The 24,022-nt window shown below is 48.2% G+C and overlaps 1 protein-coding gene across 4 annotated transcripts in view; it reads left to right on the forward strand.

Moving 5' to 3' along the window:
* Positions 1-439: 439 nt before the first annotated feature.
* The window catches only part of LOC133374464 (NADPH--cytochrome P450 reductase), a 55,537-nt gene continuing 31,954 nt past the window's right edge, over positions 440-24,022 (forward strand). The window contains exons 1-4 of one of the 4 annotated variants that reach the window (XM_061605465.1): positions 448-547; positions 8,643-8,836; positions 9,539-9,713; positions 17,460-17,654. In XM_061605465.1, coding sequence (XP_061461449.1) covers positions 8,716-8,836; positions 9,539-9,713; positions 17,460-17,654 — 491 coding nt within the window. In that variant the 5' untranslated portion in view covers positions 448-547; positions 8,643-8,715. Of the gene's footprint in view, positions 548-8,642; positions 8,837-9,538; positions 9,714-17,459; positions 17,655-24,022 lie in introns of those variants that run through there. The other 3 variants (XM_061605466.1, XM_061605467.1, XM_061605468.1) reach the window with 3 other exon arrangements.

Raw genomic sequence — 24,022 nt, forward strand, 5'->3', positions numbered from 1 at the left:
AAAAAAAAGAGGGCACATTGATCACTTTCAACATAAAATAAAGCTTGTATTTTCTGGCTACTTGCAATCGCCTCCGGGGGGAGGGGGGAAATCCTCCACCTCCTCCTCTACTGCGCATGCGCTGGCCCGTCAACGGTCGCCGCCTCCTTTCGACTGTGAGCCGGCTGGGATGTACCATTAGGCGCTCGTAACGGGGGAGGCAGAGAAAGAAAGAAAGAAAGAAAGAAAGAAAAAAAGAAAGAAAGAAAGAAAGAAAGAGGGGCGTTGGAACGGCCTGCCTTGCCATGAACGAAGACGAGGGGAGAGGGAGTGAAGGCGCCACGGCGACTCTTGGGCGCGGGGAGCCTGGCAGGAGGGGCCTCCTGTCCCCCCCGGCGTTGCAGCAGTGTTAGATTCCTGCCTGCTCTCCTGGCCCCGCCCCTGGCCCCGCCCCTTCTCTCTCTCTCTCTCTCTCTCTCTCCTTCCAGGGCGCGGAGAGGGAGGTCCAGCTCCGCTCAGCTGTTGTCGGCTGCCGTCGCCCGTGCCGCTTTCGAGAGGGGTCTCCGCGGTGAGTGGCGCCGGGAAGGGGCCCGGACGAGAGGGGAGGAAACGTGAAACAGAGGCCGGACTCTGCTTTTTAAAGGGAGGGGGGGATAAGGGCCGGACTCCTGGGTCCCTATTCCTTTGAGGGGGGGGAGAGAGTAGGGGCCGGACTCCTGGGTCCCTTTTGCTTTTTAAAAGGGGGGAGAGTAGGAGCCGGACTCCTGGGTCCCTTTTCCTTTAAGGGGGGAGAGAGTAGGGGCCGGACTCCTGGGTCCTTTGAAGTAGGAAACAAGAAAGTTTAGGTTCGTACATGCTTGAATGGGGAAGAGACTTTGATGCCTGGGTTCTGTGCGGGGATGCGTGTGTGATTTTCTTTTAAGGTCACATATATATAAATGGGCGTGTTTACTAAATCTGGGACTTCAGATTTAGTATTTTAGTTTCTTTGCAGCAGTAGCAGGGCATCTGAGTTCTCTGAGAAACAAGGAGTGACTTTGTGGAGCCGGGACTCCTGACCATGATGGCTAAAAATCAAAGTCTTCGAACAACACCAGATTTTTACCATTGCAATCCTATATATGTCTACTGCTCAGAAGTAAGCCCTAGGGAGTTCAGTGAGGCTTACTCCTAGGTAAGTGTATCTAGGATTGCAGCCTCAACTTCTCTTTTAAGCATCAGCTATCTTTAGTGTATCTCCTTTTACAAAATAACCCGGTTTAAAATCAAATCCACGTGCAGGCATGTTAAATCCTCCATCAGGGATGGTGGTGGGGAACGTGTGGCGCTCAGATGGTGTCAGACTCCCATCATCTTTGACTGGGGCTGCTGACGGGAGTTAGAGCCCAGCAACGTCTGGGAGAGCTACAGTTGTATTGCGGTCTTTTACTGGACCCTGGCCTTGGCAGGTGCTCAGATCCAGGAGATGTGTATATCTTGCCAGAATAGTCTGTGAAGCCGCACATAGAGAGGTCACGTACCCTGAAAAGAAAGCAGAGATAAACAGAGCCAGGATTCTGAGAAATGCCTGATGTGTGGCTTGTGGAACTTGGACTCCTGGGTCCTTTTGCAGAAGCACAGTGGTGTGTGAGCCAAGGAAACTCGGTCATTTTCCTGGGCAGTGGATAACAAGGAAGTGCTGCTTTGGAATTCAGGGTGACGAAAAGGAAGCTTTTAACTAATGGCGCCCAGAGTCCTGGTTGTTTTGCGGTGATGAAAAGGAAGCTTTTAACTAGTGGTGCCCAGAATCCTGGTTATTTTATGGGGACAAAAAGGAAGCTTTTTACTAATGGCGCCTGGTCTCCTGGTGTGTGTGTGTTTTGTGGTGTTTTCTGAAGTGTCAACAGCTTTTGGGCTGCATCGCACAAATGCCTTTCACCCTTGCTTTACTTGGAAGTCCTGATGGAAAACTTTATCTCCCCATGCCTCTCTAAGCATGGTTGTGGGTGAACTGAGGATATAAGCTGTCCCTGGTATTGGAAGCAGGGAGCCTCTGAGTGTCAGCGGCTGGGGATTGCTCTGAAGTTCAGTCACTAAGGAGTATGAACGTTGTTATGCTCGGGTCCTGCTTGCCGGCTTTCTGTAGACGTCTTGGGTGGTCACAGTGAGAACAGGTTACTGGAGTCGATGGGCGACTGGTATGATCTAGCAGCCAGGCGCTTCTTAGGCCTTTATGATTCATTGTCAGGTCTAGGAACTATCTGGAGGTGCCCCCCCATCCACATAAAACAAGTAAAAGGGGTAGGGGGTGTTAATGAAAATCAGAAGCCCCCCAATTTTAGACCCCTTCTGGCTCTATGTAGCCTTCCAAAGCAGTACAGTCACAAAAGAGAGTGAGCGAAAGTGCGACCTTGCCTGCTTCCAAGCTGACGTGTTGCAGGCGGGCAGATGACACCTTTGATGTGAACTGTAGAGCTTCCATAATCTGGAGCCCCCTAACCACCCCCAGCCTGGAAGTTCCGAGTTTCCAAAGGAACGTTATAGTCCTGGTGATTTCTTGTTCTCCTGTGCACCCAATTTGAAGTAGTCTCCTCCAGGTCGTGACCCACCTGCCAGCTGTGTCTCTTGACTGCGCCGTCCTGGTTTGAGCCCCAGATCCTTGGCAACTCTTCTCCCCTCCCCTTGTTACATAATACGCTTGGCTACAGGTCCTTCTACTTTTCCAACACCTGAGAGCAAGGTGCAGCCTCAAGTGTTTGCTTAGGGCCTTGCATCTTGCCAGGGTGTAAGCTCTTTTGAAGGGCGCTACCACCCTTTGGCTCATCAGCGTTGCTTCCAGTCATGGGGGACATTCAGGCATGGCCTGCCATGGCCAGTGCGTCCCAGCAGGCCTACCGGTTTGAGCACTTTTGGCCTGGCGTGTCAGCCTTCACTGTAACCCTTGCCGTGACTTGGCAGGGCACTGGCTTCTCCCCACGCAACCCAGCCTTGGCTTCTGTCCCAGAATGCACTGAACCTGGCTCTGGAATCAGAAGAATCCCAGGCGTCTGGTTGGGCCAGGTGTCTTTTTTTCGTTTTTAAAGTTTCACTTTGTCTTGTGAAAATTGAGCAACCTGTTACCATTTCTCCCTGCAACACCTGCCCCGAAGTTCCTCTAACTGAGCAGTTTCCAGCATTTGAGCAAGTGCTTACTTTGAGGCTGGTGCTTACTTTGAGGGGTGGCCCTCCAAGACTCACTGTTTGGCCCTCGGAACTGTCCCTAGGCCATGCCCCTTCCCAGCCTTTCTTCGTGCCGTCCTTGAGGTTTTTTCCCTTGGTCAGATGGTGTCCTTGAACTGTGATAGAGCCTCTTGGTTGTCAGGGTGGAAGACAGAGACAGGCTTGTGAGTGTGTGTAGAAAGGAGCCTCCCTGTACAAAGGTACAATTTACATCCATTGCTCTGCCCATTAGGCCTCTGGCAGGTGGCCCTTCCTTGGAAGACTGCCCAGAAGGGAATGCGGCCCTCCAGGTGAAAAAGGTTCCCCACCCTTAAGACTGGGGAGGGCAGCTGTGAGAGAACTAGAAAAGGTCCTCAAATGCAAAGATGTATCACTGAACACCAAAGTCAGGATCATTCAGACCATGGCATTCCCGATCTCTATGTATGGATGTGAAAGTTGGACAGTGAAAAAAGCGGATAAGAGAAAAATCAACTCCTTTGAAATGTGGTGTTGGAGGAGAGCGTTGCGCATACCGTGGACTGCGAAAAAGACAAATAATTGGGTGTCAGAGCAAATTAAAACAGAACTATCACTAGAAGCTAAAATGAGGAAATGGAAGTTATCATGCTTTTGACACAAAATGAGAAGACATGATTCACTAGAAAAGACAATAATGCTGGGAAAAACAGAAGGAAGTAGAAAAAGAGGAAGGCCAAACAAGAGATGGATTGTTTCCATAAAGGAAGCCACAGACCTGAACTTGCAAGATCTGAACAGGGTGGTTCATGACAGATGCTCTTGGAGGTCACTGTTCCCAAATGTCTCAGGGCAACAGATTCCGTCAAGCCTGACCCCTGCCCGTGCTGATTGGGGGGGGGAGCTTGGTTTGACAGTGGGACAGGCTGCCTCAGAAGATACAGTCACCTCCAACAGGATATGGCAGAGTTGGGAAAAGTTCAGAAAAGGGCAACCAGAATGCTCAAGGAGATGGAGCAACTCTCCAATGAGGAAAGATTGCATCATTTGGGGCTTTTGAGAAAAGGCGGGTCAGAGGAGACATGATAGAAGTGTATAAAATTATGCATGGCATGGAGAAAGTGGATAGAGAAAATCTCTTCTCCCTCTCTCATAACACTAGAACTCGTGGACGTCCAATGAAGCTGAATCCTGGAAGATTCAGGGCAGATTATTATTATTATTATTATTATTATTATTATTACACTTGTGTACCGCCCCATAGCCGAAGCTCTCTGGGCGGTTTACAACTTAAAAATCAATATACATTCACGCTTGGTACAATTGCTAGTAAAAAAAGAAAACCAATAATTCACATTTTAAATAAGCATAACTGAACAATAAATCTCTAAACAATATACATGACATGAAAACAAAAGAAATCAAATACAAAACAAAACAAAAAAGAATATAACAATTATAAAATATATCTAAAAGTGTTCGCTAGATAAAAGAAAGGGCTTCTTCACACAACACATAGTTAGGTTATGGAGGAAGAGGAAGTTGCGACTGCCAATTGGGATGGCTTTAAAAGAGGATTAGACAGATTTATGGAGGAAAAGGCTACGCATGGCTACTAGCCGTGATGGCTGTGCTCTGCCACCACAGACGGAGGCAAGATGCTTCTGAAAACCAGTTGCTGTAAACCGCAGGAAGGGCGAGTGCTCTTGAACTCAGATCCTGCATGCGGGCTTCCCATGAGCATCTGGTTGGCAACCTGTAAGAACAGGATGCTGGACTTGATGGGCTGCTGGCCTGATCCTGCAGGGCTCTTCTTCTGTTCTTCTTCTCCTTTGTGAGAAGTTTTTAAACAGAAGCTGGATGTCTGCCTAGCATTAATGGATAGTGTGTTGGCACGGGGTTGGGCTAGATGACCTTTGCCATCCCTCTGCAGCAAGGTCAAAAATTCATTGAACACTGTAAAGAAGCCTTCCCTAGGCTAGTGCCCGCCAGGTGTTTGGGACTACAGCTCACCATCAGAAGGGATTTTCCAAAATATCTGGGCGCTACCAGCTTGCCGAAAAGAAGCCTGCAACGTGATGAGCACGTGTTCCGTTGCAAGGGTTGGGCCTAAGCAGCTGGGTTGTCATAGATCCTCCTGCGACCGTGTCTTTGGATAAAGAGAGTTTCTGCTCCTCCCTGGCATTGAGATTGTGTGGCCACCTGGCACCGTGAATATATAAATGCACCCTTTTGGTATTAAATAACTGCTGTATTGCTCACAAAGCTCTGCTGGAGGCTTTCCAGGGAAGTTGCTGTTCCTGATCAAGGTTTGAGTAGGCGTCTCAGTTGGGTTCGAGGGCTATACGGAGCGTGACCAGCCTTGGGCATTGCCATCCTGACAGTTGTGTCATCATCCTGTGCCGTCTTCCCATAATCCTGTGCTGTCTTCCCATAATTCCCCTCGTTAATCAGGGGATCCAATGCCCGGGCCAGAATTTGGCCAGATGTGCATGAGCCCTGATTGGATCTCCTGATTAACACCCCTTTGAAGCGGAAATTGTCTTGTAGGGACCACCTGGGAAGCCTTGGATTTATTTATTTTACGGGGTTTGAACAGCATTTCTTATGCATGCATTTTGACATTCTGTCTTGATTGTTGCATGCTGGGCTTTTTGTTTTGCTTTTAAAGTGAGAAGCAACATGTAGAGTTTATTATTATGGATTTAGGAACACAGGATGCTCCTTGGAAGGAAGAAAGGAAGGAAGCAAGGGCTTTAAAAGAGGATTAGGCAAATATATGGAGGATAAGGCTGCTAGCCATGATGGCTGTGCTTTGCCTCCACAGTCAGAGGCAGGATGCTCCTGAATCCCAGTTGCTGGAAACTGCAGGAGAGGAGAGTGCTCTTGCGCTCAGGTCCTGCTTGTGGGCTTCCCATGGGCATCTGGTTTGCCACTGTGAGAACAGGATGCTGGACTCGGTGGGCCACTGGCCTGATCCAGCAGGCTCTTCCTATGGTCTTATAACTGGCTTTCAGATAAAGTTGCTCCTCTGGTGACCTTCTTATGAATTCGGGGACCATGCCTGCCTGCTTAGAAGTAAGCCTCACTGAGTCAAATTAGACAGATTTAGACAGACATCGCATCCATAGCAAACATTTCAAGCACCTTTACAGCGCTTTGAAACAGTTATGGCTTGCCCCCGAAAGGATCCTGGGAACTGTTGTTTACAGAGTGACAGTTCCCAGCATCCTTAACAAACGACAGTTCCCAGGATTCTTTGGGGGAAGCCGTGTGCTTTAAATGCATGTTGTGGATGTGTGCTTACTCTCCCCGGGGAGTGCATATATATAAGATTGCAGCCTAAGTGAGGTGGCAGTGACTAGCTCTGATATTATGTTTACAGCTGAGCAGCTGTACCATGCATCTCTGATGGTATCTTCCCACCCCCCGATAACTCGGATCTGAGTGGTCTGGTGTGCTGATGAGGGATTGCCATGGAAAAGCCTTTGTCAGGCCCTTAGAATGTATGGGCCGATATACCGTGGTATGGCTTGTCCAAGAGCGGGCTGTTCCACACAGCCTGATAATGATTGGACATACCTAGCATTTCCACCAGGTAAAGCTTTGACATATTTTGGATCAATAGTATCATAAAAATGTAAATGTACTGCCTTCAAGTCAATTCTGACTTATGGCAACCGGGTTTTCATGAGGCTGAGAGGCAGTGACTGGCCCAAGGTCACCCAGTGAGCTTCATGGCTGTGTGGGGATTCGAACCCTGGTCTCCCAGGTCATAGTCCAACACCTTAACCACTATGCCACACTGGCTGTCCTATAGTATCATAAGAAGCTATCTTATATGGAGTGGGACCCTTGGTCCATCTAGCTCAGTATTGTCAACACTGACCGGCAGCAACTCATCCAGGCTTTCAGACTGTGCTCTTTCCCAGACCTTCCTTCCTTAGAGCAATGTCCCCCCACATGCAGGCAAGTCAGATTTAATTGTCTGCAAGTCATGTGCTTACGTAAACTTCTTGGGTTGATGGATTGATGAAATCTACATCACGCCCTTCCTCCCAGAAGGAGCCCAGGGCGGCAAACATAAACACTGAACGCCAACAAGGAAAAAGTGTTTTAAAACATTTTAAAAGCAAAAGAAACATATGGAACCAAAACATCTTTAACCTATATTAATACAAAAGATCTTAAAAACGGAAGACTGAAAACATGTTGAAACAAAATATTTTTGAAAACGTATGGCAACGAAACATCTTTGGAAACAACTTGCAAAGCAATTCCAGCACAGACGCAGACGAGGATAATTGGGGACACGGCGGCGATAGAAACAAAAGAGGCGGCTAATGCTCATTGTTGACATGGAAAGGTGACTTATGCGGAGACAGACCATCTAGTTCAGTATTGTTTATACTGACCGGCAGCAGTGGCTCTCCAGAGTTTTCAGGCAGGGACCTACTTGGAGATGCCGTTCGAGATTGAACCCGGGACCTTCTGCATGCAAAGCAGGTGCTCTGAGATTTCGTCCCTCCCTCTAAATTTGGGTAAGGAACCTTTGAGCCATCCAGATGTTGATCGACTTCAACTCCCATCAGCCCCGCTGGTCAGGGATGATGGGAGTTGTAGTCCAATATCTAGAGGGGCACAATTTCTGCTTCCCTGCTTCAAATGGTATGCAAATAATCCTTAAAGTGTGCCAGTTAGTTGGATCCTCCGGCCCAGAGGAATGGATTCACCCACGCCTGCTCTAGGAAAGGAATTCAGAAATCAGGAGCATTGGTTTTAAAATCACTCTGCTTTAATTTTGTCTGTGTTTTTTAAAAAAAGTTCTAAAATATTCTTCTTTGCAAAAGAGTTGGGGAGGATCTCAAAAACGAATCCAGCGTTGTTAGAGAGGCTGTGTGCTTAAATGTCAGTTCCAACTGATTTGAGGTCACTGTGACACTTCTATCTCTTCTCTGCCCCCTGTCTAAATATGAAGTGCTATGAATTGCACCAAATTATGTACATCCTTGATGCTCTTGTCAGTCCATTTTTCTTTCTGTAGCCTCTTGTCCAAAAAACACGAAATTACCTTTGGAGGGCAGATTACGAGAAAGAGCTCTCAACAATCCAAAATTTGCTCGGATAATGTGCTCTTTATTTCTTTTCTGTAGCTGCCTGGTGTGATCTTTTTGTTTAAAAAAAATATTATATTTCCCCCCTCTGCTCCTTTCCTCCCTTACAAGAGACAATAATAATCCCAGGTTTAATGGTTCTTGTGTAAGACTCTTCACAGAGAAGGTAACTTGACCCAAACTCTGTGGGTAAACAAGTGCTACAAGTGGGCAGTTTTCATCTGAGCTGCATTAATAAGGTGTGCTCTTTCAAAAAATCAACACTGGAGAGGTTTGGATTCTGCAAATCCCTGCAACGTGACCAGAGAGGCCTTTGTGACTTCCTGGGGACTTGGGTACATGTGTTTTAAATGTATTGTGTCGCCCTTTTCAAGCAGTGTTTTCCTCTTTCAGATTCAGCCGGGTGGTATTTATTTTTAATCCGCCAGGGAAGGACCATGGCTCTGTGACAGAGCATCTGCTTCTCATGCAAAAGGTCCCGGGTTCGATTTCTCGGCATCTTAGCCCTGCAACCCTGGAGAGCTGCTGCTGGACAGTCAAAGGCCTGACAAGGTGCAAGGCAGTGTCCTGCGTCCGTACAGTGCATGGTGAGGCTCATGTGCAGATAGGGTGACCTTCATAAAAGCAAAACAGGAAGAAGGTCTCACTGTCACCTTTGAGCCAGGGATCATGCTTTATTTCACCCTGGCAAGTCAGGATTCATAAGCTGCAACAAACCATGGCTTAAGGGGGCGGCCCGGCAATCATGGTAACCATCTTCATCTGGGCTCCTACTGAGAGGAAGGGCGGGATATAAATTTAATAAATAAAATAAGTAATAATTGTCATATCTAAAGCTAGCATTCATAACGTTTCCCAGCATCAAAGGATGAAACACTACAGAATTTAATTTTGGGGGCAGAGCTCCCGTTTTGCATGCAAAAGGTCCCGGGTTCCATCCCTGCCATCTCCAAGGAAGACTGGAGAAGTCCCCTGCCGGAAACCATGGAGTCCACTGCTTCTCCGGCTCAGTCATTGGAGGAGATCAGCCACAAGGTCCTGGCCCACAAATGTGTGTCCAGCAGTGCCTGACCCTCTGCAAAGCTCGCAAGCCACGGCAGGAAGGCTAACAGCCTTTCTGTCCGTTAGCCCCAAGCACCTAGTATTCAGAGGTATACTGCCACTCCACATGGAGGCTTTATTGGCCATTGCCGTTGATTTGGATCCGTGTTGGATGGAAAGGGATTGTGTTCGTTTCAGTAGGAAGCTGAAACATAATCCGAGAATTGGCTTAATCCCCTTTTCATAAGACGAACTCGGTTGCATCAGACGGAAGGGCCATCTCCCATCCAGCGTTTCTTCTCACAGCGGCCAGCCAGATGCCTCTTATGGGAAGCCTGAGAGCAGGACCCGGGTGCAGCAGCGTGCCTGTTGCCCTTTTCACTCTTTGCCGACGGTCCCTGGAAACTCCCTTGCTCCACTTTGGTGAGAAAACAATGTGGCTGATTGCACTCTGGGTGTGTTTGTCAGGCACGGCATTTCAGTGTTTACCGACAGCTCTGTTCCTTGGTGTTTCCGTGGTATGTGTGGGTCTCCAGCAGGGAATGCGGGTTTGTAAACTTGGCTGCTGCCATAAAGAGTGAATTGGTAGTGTTTTTCCTCCCCCCCCAGTCAGCCCTAGCCACGGAATGGCCAGTGGTTGGGGGTGGTGATGGGGGGGGGGAGAGTTGCATTTTAATAACATCTAGAGCAGCCTTTCCCAACCTTTGGGTCCCCAGATGTTGCTGGACTACAATTCCCATCATTCCCTGACCTCTGGCCATGCTGGCTGGGGCTGATGGAAGTTGTAGTTCAAAAAAGTAACTTTTCCAAGCTCTGGATTGAGCCTGGTAGTTTTATTTATTTATTTTTTGCATGCAGAGAATGAGCTCTACTACTGAGCGATGGTTCTTTTTCCAAAAGAGCAGGGGACAGACTTGTCTCTTCCTTACTATCTCTTTCACGTTTGGCGCCTGGTGTGCCTTGCTCTTCAGCCTACAAGGGTCTCAGAGTGGCTGACGTACCATTGATTAAAACAAAGGCAGTCTCTGCCTGCGGGCTTACAATCTTGGAAAAAAGAGAAGACGTGGCACGCAAGGAAAAGGGGGTAGGGAGGGCAGAGGAAAACGTAGCAGCTTTAGGGTAGCTCTCTTGGCTGTGACTTTACCTAGCTTGTTGGGGGCAGCTTCTGGGTGCAATGAGCTGTGGCAGCGCAACTCAGCCTTGCAAAGAAGCCCACAAATGTTCCCAGCCTGTTAGCGAAGAGGCTAGCTGCCTGTATTTTCATGAGGTTCACCAAGGAAGGCAAACTGCTGCCTCTACAGCCAGCATGGAAAGGCAGGCTCCTTAAAAAGCCCAGACCCCCAAACTTCTGCCTTCGACCAAGTGGGCTGGCAGAGGGAGCGATCAGTCCCTCCGTCTCCTGGCTTACTCGCCTCCCTGGATTCCTTTGCAAGGCTGCCGTCACGCTGTCCGGCTTGGGAAGAGGTAGAGCGGCTCTGTGCGTGTCACGGGCTGGCACCGCACGTCCCGCTGGGTGGAAATAGCAACCAGAGCCGGCTGGGAGGTGAAGAATGTCAGGTGTAATCCTGGGTGCTCTTGCCTGCCTCCCTCCTTCCTCCTCCCTCCTCCTCCCACGTTTCTCGACTAAGTTCATCCCTATGCCTTTGCTTTGGCTGCAGTTGCAAATCTTGCATCTCACACGTCTGCAGCTCTGTTCCGTCCTCTTCTGCCACCACTGGCTGGTAAGTGGCTTATCTTTCCACTGTCCCTCGCGTGCGCAGAGGCCACGTAGAGCATGCACTCTGCATGCAGGAGCTCCCTGGGTCAACCTCTGATCTCTCCAGTTAAAGGATTTGAAGAGAGGGGGCACTTGCCTCTGCCTGAGGCTCTGAAGAGCCGTTCCAAGGAGCAGGCCAACCTTGGGGCCCTCCAGATGTTGGTCGCCAGCTACCCTCGGCTCCAGCCAGCATGGCCAATGGTCAGGGATGGCGGGATGTAGAGTCCAACAACATCTGGAAGGCCCCATCCTTTTTTTCTTTTGGAAAAAATAAACTCCATCTAATCGAAGATAAGAGGTATTGCCACATTTATTTAAATCCTCCTCACCTGAGGCTGAAATAGTGGCGTGAAGGAGCATTTTTATCCGTTCAGGCTGATAAGCTGACTGTGACCCTCCTCTCGGACAGAGAGAGCCTGGCCACAGTTACACGTGTCCTGGTAACATTTTTTTTTTTAGGTTGGATTACTACAATGTGCTCTACCTGGGGTTGCCCCTGAAGACTGTTCAGAAACTGCAGCTAGTTCAGGGCACTGTGGCTAGGTTGGTAACGGGGACATCAGGTAAAGGGCTCATATCTTGCCATAACCCCACGGGCTCCCATGGAGTTTCTGGCCTCAAATCCGAGTGCGGGAGGTGGCGATCCAAATCCCATCTTCCCTTTGGATCATCGTCTTCTGCGTTGGTCTGCCTGACATAGGAACAGCATCTTCCGGTCGGCTGGGAGTATCCCCTGCCTGGAAACCCTGGAGAGCCACTCCTGCCAGTCAGTGCAGTCAGCACTGAGCTGGGTGGACCAATGGTCTGACTCAGTGCAAGGCAGGCTTCTAACATAGGAATCTGCCTGATATTGAATTGGTCCTGTTGGTCCATTTAAACTCAGTATTGTCTATTCAGCTTGTCAGTGGCTCTCCAGAGTATCAGACAGAGGACAGAGCCTGCAGAAGCCGCGGGTTGAACCCGGGACCTTCTGCATGGCAAGGCAGACGCTCTGCCGCTGACCTACGGCCCTTTTCCTGAGATCATAATGTGAGGCTTTTCTTTATGTGCTCTCGCTATCTGAAGTAGAGTGGTTCAGTCGAAGCGAGAGTCTTTTTATGGGTGGCTCCTCGCCTTTGGAATTTTCTCCCTGGAGAGGCCTGCCTGGACCCCTCGCTGCAATCATTTTAGGCACTAGGCAAGAACCATTTCTGTTCTTCTAAAAACTATTGACTAAAGCATTTTCTTTTTAAAGCCATGGGGGGGATTCTGCTTTTACTGTCTTCTTGAATGGCCTGCTGCCGTTTCAATTTGTTGCGTTCATCTGGGTTTGTTGTTGTTGTGTTCTGGCACCAAACCTTTGGAATTCCCTCCCGTTAAATATTAGACAGGTGCTGTCACTTGTTATATTTTCGGCGCCTATTGAAGACCTTCCTCCTTCAACAAGCCTTTTAAGTGGAGACCTACCTTATCCCAGTCTGCGTCTGTGTTGGAACTGCTTTTTAAGATCTTTTTAAAGCTGGCTTTTTTTAAAAGAAAGATCTTTTTAAAGATGTGTTTTTTCAATATGTTTTTAAAGACATTTTGTTTTAATACGTTTTAGTGTTTTTGTTTGCTGCCCTGGGCTCCTTCTGGGAGGAAGGGCGCGATATAAACGTAACAATAGTAATTTTAAAAATGTCCTTTTATGATTGGCTTTTCAGAATTACTTCGTTAGCCACCCTGGGAGTGTATTTATTATTATTATTATTATTATTATTAAATTTGTATCCTGCCCTTCCTCCCAGCAGGAGCCCAGGGCGGCAAACAAGGCACTAAAAACTAAAAATGAAGGCGTGGGCTCTAAATGATGTGTGGGTGAAGTTTGGAACGAAGGGCTTTACGTTGCAGAGACTCTGGATGTGGGTGGTGGTGAAAGGGGGTTGACCAATGGATGTTGGCACCCTGTTGATAAGGATGGGGCTATCCATTGGCCGCAATGTCTCCCATTGAAGTATGTGGCTGCGAAGAGCCTGTTTAAAGAAAGGGCTCCTATTGGGAGAAAGGGCAGGCTATAAATCAAATAGAGAAAGAAAGAAAGAAAGAAAGAAAGAAAGAAAGAAAGAAAGAAAAGGGTGCTTCCTCCTCACCTACTTAGAACAATGTCCTCCGTCCCGTGTGCAGCCTTAATGCTGATTTAATTGGCTAAAAGTCATGCACTTAATTGAATGTTTTTATAATTGCATGGCAGTCTTAATATAAACTTCATAGAAACAGCGTTCATACCGTAAACAGTTGGGCCAGTGGTCCATCTAGCTCAGTATTGTCTACACTGACTGGCAGCGGCTCTCTAAGGGTTCAGGCAGGGGAAGTTCCCAGCCCTGCTTGGAGATGCCATTGGGGATTGATCCTGGAGCTTTCTGGATGCAAAGCGCGTGCGCTGCCACTGAGCTATGTCTGTGACAGCTGGCGAAACGAGGGTCCTGCCTATTGCGTTGGTTCTCTGCGGCGCTTGGTACGGCACAGGGAGGCTTTAGCCACCCTGGCGTCCGTTGCCGCGGCTTCTCCCCCTCTTGTGTGCTTGACTTTCTTCTGCCACAACTTCCCTGGCCTCTGCTCCCCGAGGATGTGACTCCGTCGTCCTCCCCGCCTGGGTTTAGGCGTTATTGCAGCCCAGCGGATGCAGTTCAGCGGAGTGAAAGTTCACGCGGATGGTGCAGGGCATGGCTGGAGAGAGGTGTGGCCTGAGTTAAGGCCCTGAGGGCCGGATAGAGAGGTCTGGGGGCCACAATAGGCTCCTGGGCGTACGGATTCCCCCTGCTGATTTATGGAATAAGAATGCAAGAAAAAGTCTGTTGGATCAGGCCAGTGGCCCGTCTAGTCCGCAGCGGCCGACCAGATGACCTCATGGGAAGCCTGCAAGCAGGACCTTAGCCCCCGAGCACTCTCCCCTCCTGCAGTTTCCAGCAACTGGTACAAAACTTTGCAACTGAGTATAATGTGTCAGATTATGGCCAGGAAGGATCTGTCGTATTCTCAAGACCTTTCTGGGACGGGAGGAAGCAAACAAAATACAAGTTGGTTCTCTCATTTATAGAAGAATTACACAATAGTGACTCTTCACTAGACGCATATGATGTGCATGTGCAGTGCTACTGAATCTTCTTTACAAAACAGTGTTTGCAAATACTCTGAAGTTCTGTAAAAGCACTGCACTTTTGGCCTGGTTCGGGTGAGGGGGTGGGGGCCAGCAGATGAAACATCCACTCTTCTTAATTTTTGGGCATGCTGACTTGGTGAATCTTGGATCCGTTATGCGGAGTCATCCTGTTGCCCGGACGTGATCAGCTGACTAGGGGATGCTTTCTGCCAGGCCGCCAAATTAAAGCACTAAAAACTTTAAAACATCATAAAAGCAAACTTTAAAAAACGTTAAAACAAAACTTTTTAAAAAACGTTTCTTAAAAAAAGCTTTAAAAACATCATCTAAGATTAAAAAAATTTTTTTTAAAGTTTAAGAACATATTAAAAAGCAATTCCAACACAGGCGCAGACTGGGATAAGGTCTCCACTTAAAAGGCTTGTTGAAAGAGGAAGGTCTTCAGTGGCAGACTGGGATAAGGTCTCAACTTAAAAGGCTTGTTGAAAGAGGAAGGTCTTCAGTAGCAGACTGGGATAAGGTCTCAACTTAAAAGGCTTGTTGAGAGAGGAAGGTCTTCAGGCGACGAGAAGATAAAATGGCTAGTCTCTTCTACAAATTTCTCTAATCTTCTTTAAAGCCACCCATGTTTTCTTATTTAACAAAATGTATATACCGCTTGATTGTTAAAAAAAAAAAAAAGCCTTTAAGCAGTTTACAAGAAACATTAAAATGATCAATATTTGTTTTTAGTTATTGTAAACCGCCCAGAAAGCTTTGGCTATGGGGTGGTATATAAGTTTAATAAATAAATAAAGACGGGTAATTAAAAACAGTTAAAAGGCAATTAAAACAGCAGCAGAGATTAAAACATCTCTGTGTCTGGATAGGTTTGCCTGAACAGAAATATTTTAAGCAGGCACCAAAAGGAATGCAGCGAAGGCGCCTGCCTGATGTCAATAGGCAGGGAGTTCCAAAGAGTAGGTGTTGCCACAGTAGAAGAACGATTTCTTACAAGTGTGAAACAAATATTATAAGGCACTTGATCTGTAACAGGGCCAGTGCCACAGATTGAAGCAGTCGAGCGGGCATATATAGGGTAAGGAGATCTAATGAGTAAATTGCTCCCAAGCTGTTAAGAGCTTTGTCTGCTAATAGGAACACCTTAAACTTGGTCTGGCAAACAGTGCAGGTCTCACTTTTGCCAGCAATCTGGCTGCAGCTTCCAGATCCAGCACAAGCGAAGCCACCCAGAGAGCGCATTGCAAGCTGGTGGCCATTGCTACGCCTCGGAGAGGCGAATTACACAGTTTAACAACGAGCTGTATGAAGAAGTCCTTTTCTCTGGGTTTTTGGCTACCACAAGCAATGGATTGGCTAGTAATCGAAGTTAAAAAAATAAATCTGCAAACTCCTTCCTTTCCTTTCATTCCTTTTGGCCTGAAAGAGTTGAGTGGGAGGGTTCTTTTCTTTTTCAGATGGGTGTTTCTCTCGCTTTCTCCTCACTGTGTCGGCTAACATATTTGGCACCTGGTGACATCGGTTCTATGTAGAGCAATTGGGGAAGGAGAGAGGTCTTCTTGTCGTTACGCTCCTGTGGCTTTTAAAAGTTTTAACGTCGTTTAAAGCAAGGCTTCCCAAACTCTTGGCCCGCGGGCCACCTGCGTTCCACGGTCTTCACTGAAGTGGCCCATGGCCTGTCTGTGACAAACGCTTGCCAGTTTTGATTCTGTGGAATTCAGATTGTAATACAGTACAGGTACAATATACAAGAAGTAAGAGTAAAAATACGATCAAAATCACATAGCATCTAGCCCAGCACAGTGCTGCGACGGGCAGGAAAAAACATGGTGGTCTGCCAAGACTTTCAGCAGTTTTCAAGTGGTCCACTGGGGAATACTTTTGGGAACCTCTGGTTTAAAGGATTTATTTTATTTTACCCCACTCTTCAGCCAAAAAGATTCTTGGAGTACCTTACGTGATATCAGTAACAAACCAGACAGCCCCTGTGGTGTGCACGGTTCTCGCCTCTCCATTTTAATCCCCACAACAACCCTGTGAGGTAGGCTAGGCTGAGAGACAGTGACTGGCCCTGAGCTTCATGGCTGAGCGGGAATTCGAACCCTGCTCTCCCAGGTCATAGCCAAGCACTCTAAATATTACATCACCCTGGCTCTCAAAGTATTAGACCTTTACAGTTGCAAAGTTCTGTATAGCGACCAGCTGGGATGGAAAATGGCTCAAGGAGCGGAAGAGTCAAGTGGAGCTGGTCTCGTAGCTGAGCCAATGGCGTGGCCCCTGCTGGCCTTTACCTCTGCAGCAGCCAGGTGGAAGAGGAACGCCCCCCCCCACCTGCAGGATGAACAGATGAGAACACAAGTCTCTGCCCTGAGGAGCTTGCAGTCTCTTTTACAGAGTTCTTGTTTAATGCTGCTCCCTTTGAGGTAATCATAGTGAATTTATGTAGATGCCGCATTTTCCACAAACACATCTGTGCTCAAAGCGGTTCACACGAACGACAGAGAATCTAAGCGCAGTGTTACGATAACGGTATGTAGGAAAAAAGTGCACTATTGCTGCAGTGCTAAAAAAAGTGTTAATCTGGTGTATATCAAAATGTGAATGAGCATCAAGCTCATCAGTAACTCCCAAGTAAAAATATCCAGTCATATCCAACAGCTAACCCCAAAGTTGATATTAATAACTAGCAAACTCTTCTGTCCCCCTCCCCGAAAATAGCCACACCTCGATGACAAACCCAGGGTCTCTCTGGCCTCACCTTAAGCTGCTTGAATTGTCTACTTTTTTTGTAGCTAATAACATCAGCTTCCTTCAGATCAGTATTTAGCAAGGCAGGATAAGGCTTGCGCCATTGGGAGAAAAGGGTAAAGCTCTGGGAGTTGTTTCATCATTCCCTGTTTCGGGTAGACTCACTGGGGCATGCCTGATCTCCCCACATATGTGCTACGAAGTTTCATAAGGTATGGCGACACTCACGGCAAGGTATCAAACTTCGCCCAAGACCGCATCTTGTTCCCAAAAGCCACAATGTGTGATTCATGCTCCCTACTGATCTCTGATGCCGGGTATGTGGCTGCGGTAACTCTGTTTAAGAAACTGGCTATCCTCAGAGGTACTCTTGGTTTTTTTTTATTCTGCATGTTCTGAAGTTAGCTCTTGCCAGTGAACGATGGAGCTGAGCCCTGTTTTTCACACCTGAAGGGTTGTGGGGATTTGTTTTGGTTCCAGACGTTCTCTGTTTGCCGAAATCCGAAGCCAGAACCAGAAGCGTGATGCATGTTTCTTTCCTTTTCAGTTTTTCTGTTGCCATGGGGATCGCATCCTCCAAGGACGACTCTGCCTCTGCGAAAAATGAGGAGGCCTCTGTTCCCTTCAGCATGACGGACGTGCTCCTCTTCTCCATTATCATCGGCCTTTTGACGTACTGGTTCTTCTTCCACAAGAAGAAAGAAGAGGTCCCGGAGTTTGCAAAAATCCAGGCACCAGCACCGTAAGTGGCCGAGCGGCTGGATGGAGCCGGGGGTGGCGTGTGTGTGTGTGTGTGGGGGGGGGTCTGGCCTTTACCGGTTGTTGTTATGTGCCTTCAAGTCAATTTTGACTTATGGCAGCCTTATGCATTGGCAACCTCCAATAGCAACCCTAAAAAAAAGATTATTTTATTTATAAAAATATTTATAGACCGCTATTAAAAAAAAAAAATCAAAGTGGCTTACAACATATACAGTGCTGTGAAAAAGTATTTGCCCCCTGTCTGATTTTCTGCATGGATGCATGTTTTTGGCACTGAATGTTATCAGATCTTGAACCAAACCTAAAATCATACTACAGCCATGGAAAAATTTAAAATCAGGAATCATTAACTATTGCAGAAAGCTACCTTCTTAATGGCCTGCATAAGCCTGGCGACCTAGAAAAGTTTTCAGCAGGTGCTTGAAAGTCAGAACGGAAAGTGCCTGCTGAATCTCTAGTGGCAGAGTGTTCCGCAGGACTGGGCCGATGATACTTAAGGCTCGATTTCTTTCTGTTGTTAAATGAGCTCAGGGGATGACCAACGACACTGCTGCAGATGATCCCAGTGGCTTAGGTGGTTCCTAAGGTACCCTGGGCCTAAGTTGTTCAGGGCTTTGTAAACTAATACAAGGACCTTGAACCTGGCTCGGTAGCAGTTGGGCAGCCAGTGCAGATGTTTTAACAAGGCTGTCACGTATTGTAAGCTCTTTGTTTTGCTGAAACCCATGGGCGAAGAGGGCGTGCGTGCGAGAGAGGCACAGCGGCGTGCCAAAGTTAAGCCGAACGATTGTGGCGGAGACCATTTGAAGTGCGTTTCCTGGGGAGGTGCAAATCCAGCGGTCCAGCTCTTAACAACCCGGCTCTTCCACCTGGGGTGGAGAGGCAGCGGGCGGAGCAGGCGCAGAGATGCTCCGTGTGGCAGTGCGCTTAGAACGATGCCAGCATGTCCCAGCTAAGGGTCAGCGATTGATCCTTCCTTGTGGGTTTGGTTTTTGGTTATGAAATAGCTGGGGGAACGGGTGAGGGGGGTGGGAAGGAATCCGGATCTGTGGTTCTGTTCTTGCACCCGTGACAGGCAGAAGGCCACAGACCACAACCAGGGAAGAGAGTTTGGGAAGCCTACGCAAAACACATTTCTTAAAATCACTTTTATTGTCAGCGAGGGAAGAAATAACTCTTCCTTGTACAAGGCTGTATCCTTTCCTGGAAGGATGAACCAACGCTGTAGTTCTTCCCCCCCCTCCCCGGGGTCAGGTCTCTTATGATGCCCCACCGTTGCCGGGGGTTTAGGAATGCAAGAAGAGCATGCTCGATCCGGCCAGTGGCCCGTGTAGTTCAGCCTCCTGTTCTCACAGGGGCCAACAAGAGAGGAGCGTCAACATGCTTGGGAGAAACCCTGAGGTTTGCAGATGTACAAATCATCTTTAAAAAATAAAAACAAGAACCCAACTTAAGGGGTTTTTTAAAGCCCAAATGCAACCCAACATGCTTTTGTGTGTGTGTGCAACAGGAGCACTCCTGTTAGGATGGAGGAGACCTTGCAACATTTTGTTGCAGACCCTGCTGGTTGCGATTCTCTATGCACAAATGGGGGGGGGAGGGGGCGCTCTGTCCCTGTATCTCTGTGTAGTTCTGCCTATATACCTTGCCTTGGCAATTAAGAGAGTATTCACTGATAGGCCAAAACCCCTTGCGGTTTAAGAACGGACCTATAGCCAACAGATATTTCTACCAAACTTTAAAAAGCAGGGAGATTGGGCAGCTATAGTGAATGCACCAGGGGAGCAGGAGACCTGACCTCCTCTCCGAGATACTGTACCGCCCTACAAATTTGTCAAAATGCAAACACCATTTGGGTTGGTCTTTTACAGGCCAATCCACTTCCCATGTAGCTTGGAAGAATTTGGTAACATGTGCCTCTGAGCATATGGTGAGTGGTGGTAACACCTGCCATCTCCAAAGATGGAGAATTACTTTTTTTGTATGTTGGTTGATGTTCTTGCTTTGCTTCTCTCCTGTGTTGCTACTGTCTCTACAGAGAATCTAGCCTAGAAAATTATATTTCTCTCATTATTCATCCTAGAAATCTGTGTCAATTTTTTTTTTAATTCCAAAGCCTTTTATTGGTCAATATCATATCCTGGGAAATGTAGTTTTGTCAAGGGTGCTGAGATTTTTTAGGAGACCCCCCTATTCCCCTCCCAGAGCTATAATTCCCAAAGTTCTCAGGGAAGAGGGACTGACTGTTCAACCACAGGGGTGGGGGTGGGAGGGGGGGTCTCCTAACAACTGGTTTTGTGTTAACTTTAATCTTCCAACTCCCAAAAAGGATTCAAAAGTTTGCTTCTGTCCCTCGGTCCGCGCATGCACGGGCACACAGGCTCCTTCCCCTTAATCCCTTTGAGCGTTCTTCCCCAAAGGTCCTGCCAGGAATGAAGGAGATGCTTTTAATTTAATTTTCTTTTTTTAATGACAAAGAAAAAGTGCCGTGATGCAAAACTGTTGTTAGGGCAACGAGGAGTCGGTTGCCGCCAGGACACCTCCTGTCCCCCTCCATCCTAGAATTAGAGAGATGGAGGGGGGGGGTGCCCTGTGTTGCAAGGCACCCTGGGAGTTTTCATTCTTGAGTTTCTCTCTCTTCCCTTCTCCCCCCCCCTTCCACGCTCATTCCTTTCTGCTCCCGCCAGATGTTTGGAGTTGTAGGGTTTGCGCCGGACCCTCCGGGTAACTTTTTGGACAGGCAACCGGCACGAATCCCAGAGGATCAAGCAAGGCCTGCAGTCTGTTGAGGGGAGTTGGTATGCAAGCGTCGCTCTGCTTTTAACAAAAGGAGGTTGGCCGCTGGCCGCTCAGTCTCTGGGAGGGTGAGGATGAGGAGCGCTCTCTCGCTCTCTGCTTGCGTTTGCCTGCCCCGCGGCAGCGGAGTGAAGTTTAGCTCTCCTGACTCCCTGCCGTTGGTATGAGATTTCGGGGTCTGGAAGTCCCTGGTTGCTGTTCAGAATCCATCATGGGCTGCCCGCACTCCTCGCCGCGAGAGGAGGGTCCTCTGGGGGGGTAAGTGGCCATGCCCTTTCGAAAACTCCCTCCCCCGGCTTTCCTGGCTGCCTTCCCTGAAGATGAGGCTGGCTCTTCTTGAGCGTAGTCCAAGCCAATCGGGTTGGACGTGAAAGCTTTTTTTGGGGGGGGGGTGAGGGGTAGCTTCGTCTTGGGAAAACCTGAAACGCACACGGATGCTGCTGTGTGAGGTTGTTTTAGGAATCTAGAAAGCTGCTTTACACCCGGTCAGACCCTTGGTCCGTTGAGCGCAGTACTGTCTGCACTGACTGGCAGTGTCTCTACAAGGTTTCAGGCAGGCGTCTCTCCTAGCCCAACCTGGAGATGCCAAGGATTGACCTACAACCCTTGGACGTTCCTGAGAGATGTTGCGTGGCTTGATCCTCCTTTTGCCCCGGCTCTTCCCCTCTGCTGCTCCTGCCCCAGCATCCGTGAGCGCCAGTTCTGGCTGCTTAAAAGTATCCCAAACTTAATGAGGACTAGTGCGGTCCTTTTTTTTTTTTTCCGTCAAAGCGTTTAGTGTCAGTGGAGAGGCCCGTGGCTCAGTGGTGGAGCCGTGCGCATTGCGGGCTGCCGACTCCCAGTTCAGCGCCCCACATCCCAAGTCAAAACACCCTGGAGAGACGCTACCAGCCAGAGTAGATGGGGCCAGAGTGGATGACTCGGCTCGGGTTAAAAGGCTCTCTTCCTGCCTAATATGAATTGCTTTGATCCGGAGATTCACGACGGCGCCAGCTTTTGGTGAAGCTAAGCAGGCCTGGGTCTGGCCAGCGCTTGGGTGGGTGGGAGGTCCACCCCAGGCGTATGCTGCCTCAGGTTCCACGACAGAAGAAAAGTGGGATATAAATGTAAGGAAATAAATTTTTTAAATGACCTTTTAATGTGTTCATGCACGTTTGCTCTCCTAAGCCCTGCAAGGTAGGCCAGTATGACTCTTCTCTCTCTCCCCCCACCCCACCCCGGATATTGCGTAGATGAGGCTGAGGCTGAAAGTCAGCAATGCCACCTAGTAAAATTCATGGCAGATTTTGAACTGGGGACTTTGCGGCTGACGGGTCAAGTCTCGTAGGAAGAGAGGAAGCTGCTTTAGACCAACTCAGACCACTGGTCCATCTGGCTCTGTGCTGTCTACACTGACTGGCAGCAGTGGCTGTCCGAGGTTTCAGGCAGGAGTCCCTCCCAGACCTACCTGGAGACGGCCAGTCACCAGGCAGCTGCTCAGCTATCGGGAACTCTCTGGATGTACACTGGAATCGGCAAGGAGGAGAAAGTGCCAACAGGGGCCAGTCAGCTGCTCCTGGCAGCTAGCAGGAAGGGTGTGAAGGTGGCAGGCTTCTCTGTGTTCCTGCCGTCTGATTTTCGGAGGTCCAGGAGGCACGTACAGAGACTTCTTGCATATCAGGAGTTTTGGGTTACATTCCCAAGGCTGCTTTCTTTGTTTGGAGTAGTTAGCTGTTCATATATCCCTTAACGTGGCATATTTGCTATGTTGGCTCTGTCGAGCCTCCAAGTTGAGAAGCAGTATACCTGTGAATGCCAGCTTCTGGGAAGCACCAAGATAGGAAGGGATGCTTCCATCACGCCCTGCTTGAGACTTTCCCGCTTTAGAATGTAGGTCTCCATGCTCTGATCCTGCAGGGCTGCTCTTAAAAGTGACGATTAAGGTGGAACCTCCATTTGCAGAAGCAGTATACTATTGAGTACCAGATGCAATAGCGATATTTATTTATTTATTTATTTAATTTAATTTATATACCGCCCTAAGCCAAGAAGGCTCTCTTGGCGGTGTACATAAAAGATAAAACAGGCAAAATAGATAAATACAGTAAATATAACAGAATCAAAAATCAAAACAACAAACAACAACAACCAAGCAACATCAAAATATAACAATAATAAGATACTGTTTAAAATACACTATAAAAACAATTATTAAAATACATTTTAAAATGCCTGGGAGTATAAAAAGGTTTTCACCTCGCGCCGAAAAGATAGCAGCGTCGGCGCCAGGCGTACCTCATCGGGGAGACTATTCCACAATTCGGGGGCCACCACCGAGAAGGCCCTGGTTCTGGTCACTACCCTCCGAGCTTCTCGATGGGATGGCACTCGGAGGAGGGCCTTAGGTGTCGAGCGCAGTGTACGGGTAGGTTTGTATTGGGTATAGGCTGCTCCCTCTGTCTGTGGGCTTCCCAAAGAGGCATCTTGGCGGGCAGCTGTGGGAAACAGGATGTGGGCCTCGATGGGCCTTGGATGTGATTCAAGAGGATTTTTAAAAAAATACGTTTAACTACCCTGACCCTGTCACAAGTGGGATGGCTTTAGAGTATGGCAAAGAGGTGGGGAGGAATTCTAGCAGCTCTAATCCAGGTTTGCGATACTCCTTTTATCTGAGGGCAAATTGTAATCTCTTCCGGACAATTAAGCAGTTTTTGTAATCTGCAAGAGAGTTGAGCTCCGCACGCCCCCAAGGCTAGGTGGGCTTTGGATTTTATCTCTTGTGAGCTGACTTGCTTTCCTAATTCAGTTTGTCAGCAAGAAGCCTGCAGGGTTGATTACTGGTGTTAACCTACCCAGGTCTACTTAGAAGTCAGTCCCATTGAGTTCAGTGGAGGAAGAGCAGTCAGAGGGCCTTGATCTGGCTTTCTGCTGGAAAAAAACCCCTGCTCTCTCCTGGTTGTTTTTTGCCCTCTCCCTGCAAAGAGTTGTTCGCTGCAGCCAGGCAAAGGCGGGGTGGGGTTCAGCAGAAAACTGGCACTGACCCCAGTCTGGATCAGGAACATATTTGAGACTGGAGACCTGTGGCTGCTGCTTCTCCAAAATAAGAGTGGCATAGTTAAGCATGTTATAGGCAACTGTCTATAAGGCATTGAAAAGTTTCCCCTTATAATAAGGGCTCTCAGAGTCCCAGAAAGTTCTTTCTTACTTCATTCAGTGTCTGGAGAACCCCACACTTCAAAGAACAGTCAGGATCTGATTCATCGCCACTTTTCTTTGAAGCTCTTGTATCATCATCACTGTTAACGGGGAAACTGAAAATGGCTATTGACATTCTCCCCCCACCCCACTTTTCACATAAGCGAATGAAATTTGCAGGCAGACGTTGCACGTAGTTTGGCCCAGAGAGAATAAAAGCAGTGATGCTCCCTAATGTGTTGCTCTCCAGATGTTGAACTCCAGGCAAGCAGCGCAGCTGATGGTCAGGGATGATGGGAACCGTAGTCCACCAACATCCTGCATCTAAGGTTGAGGAAGAATGGGTTAGAGCAACAACCTCAGTGTTGAAGAAACTTC

This window comes from Rhineura floridana, chromosome 21, assembly GCF_030035675.1.
Source record: "Rhineura floridana isolate rRhiFlo1 chromosome 21, rRhiFlo1.hap2, whole genome shotgun sequence".
Classification (NCBI taxonomy): domain Eukaryota; kingdom Metazoa; phylum Chordata; class Lepidosauria; order Squamata; family Rhineuridae; genus Rhineura; species Rhineura floridana.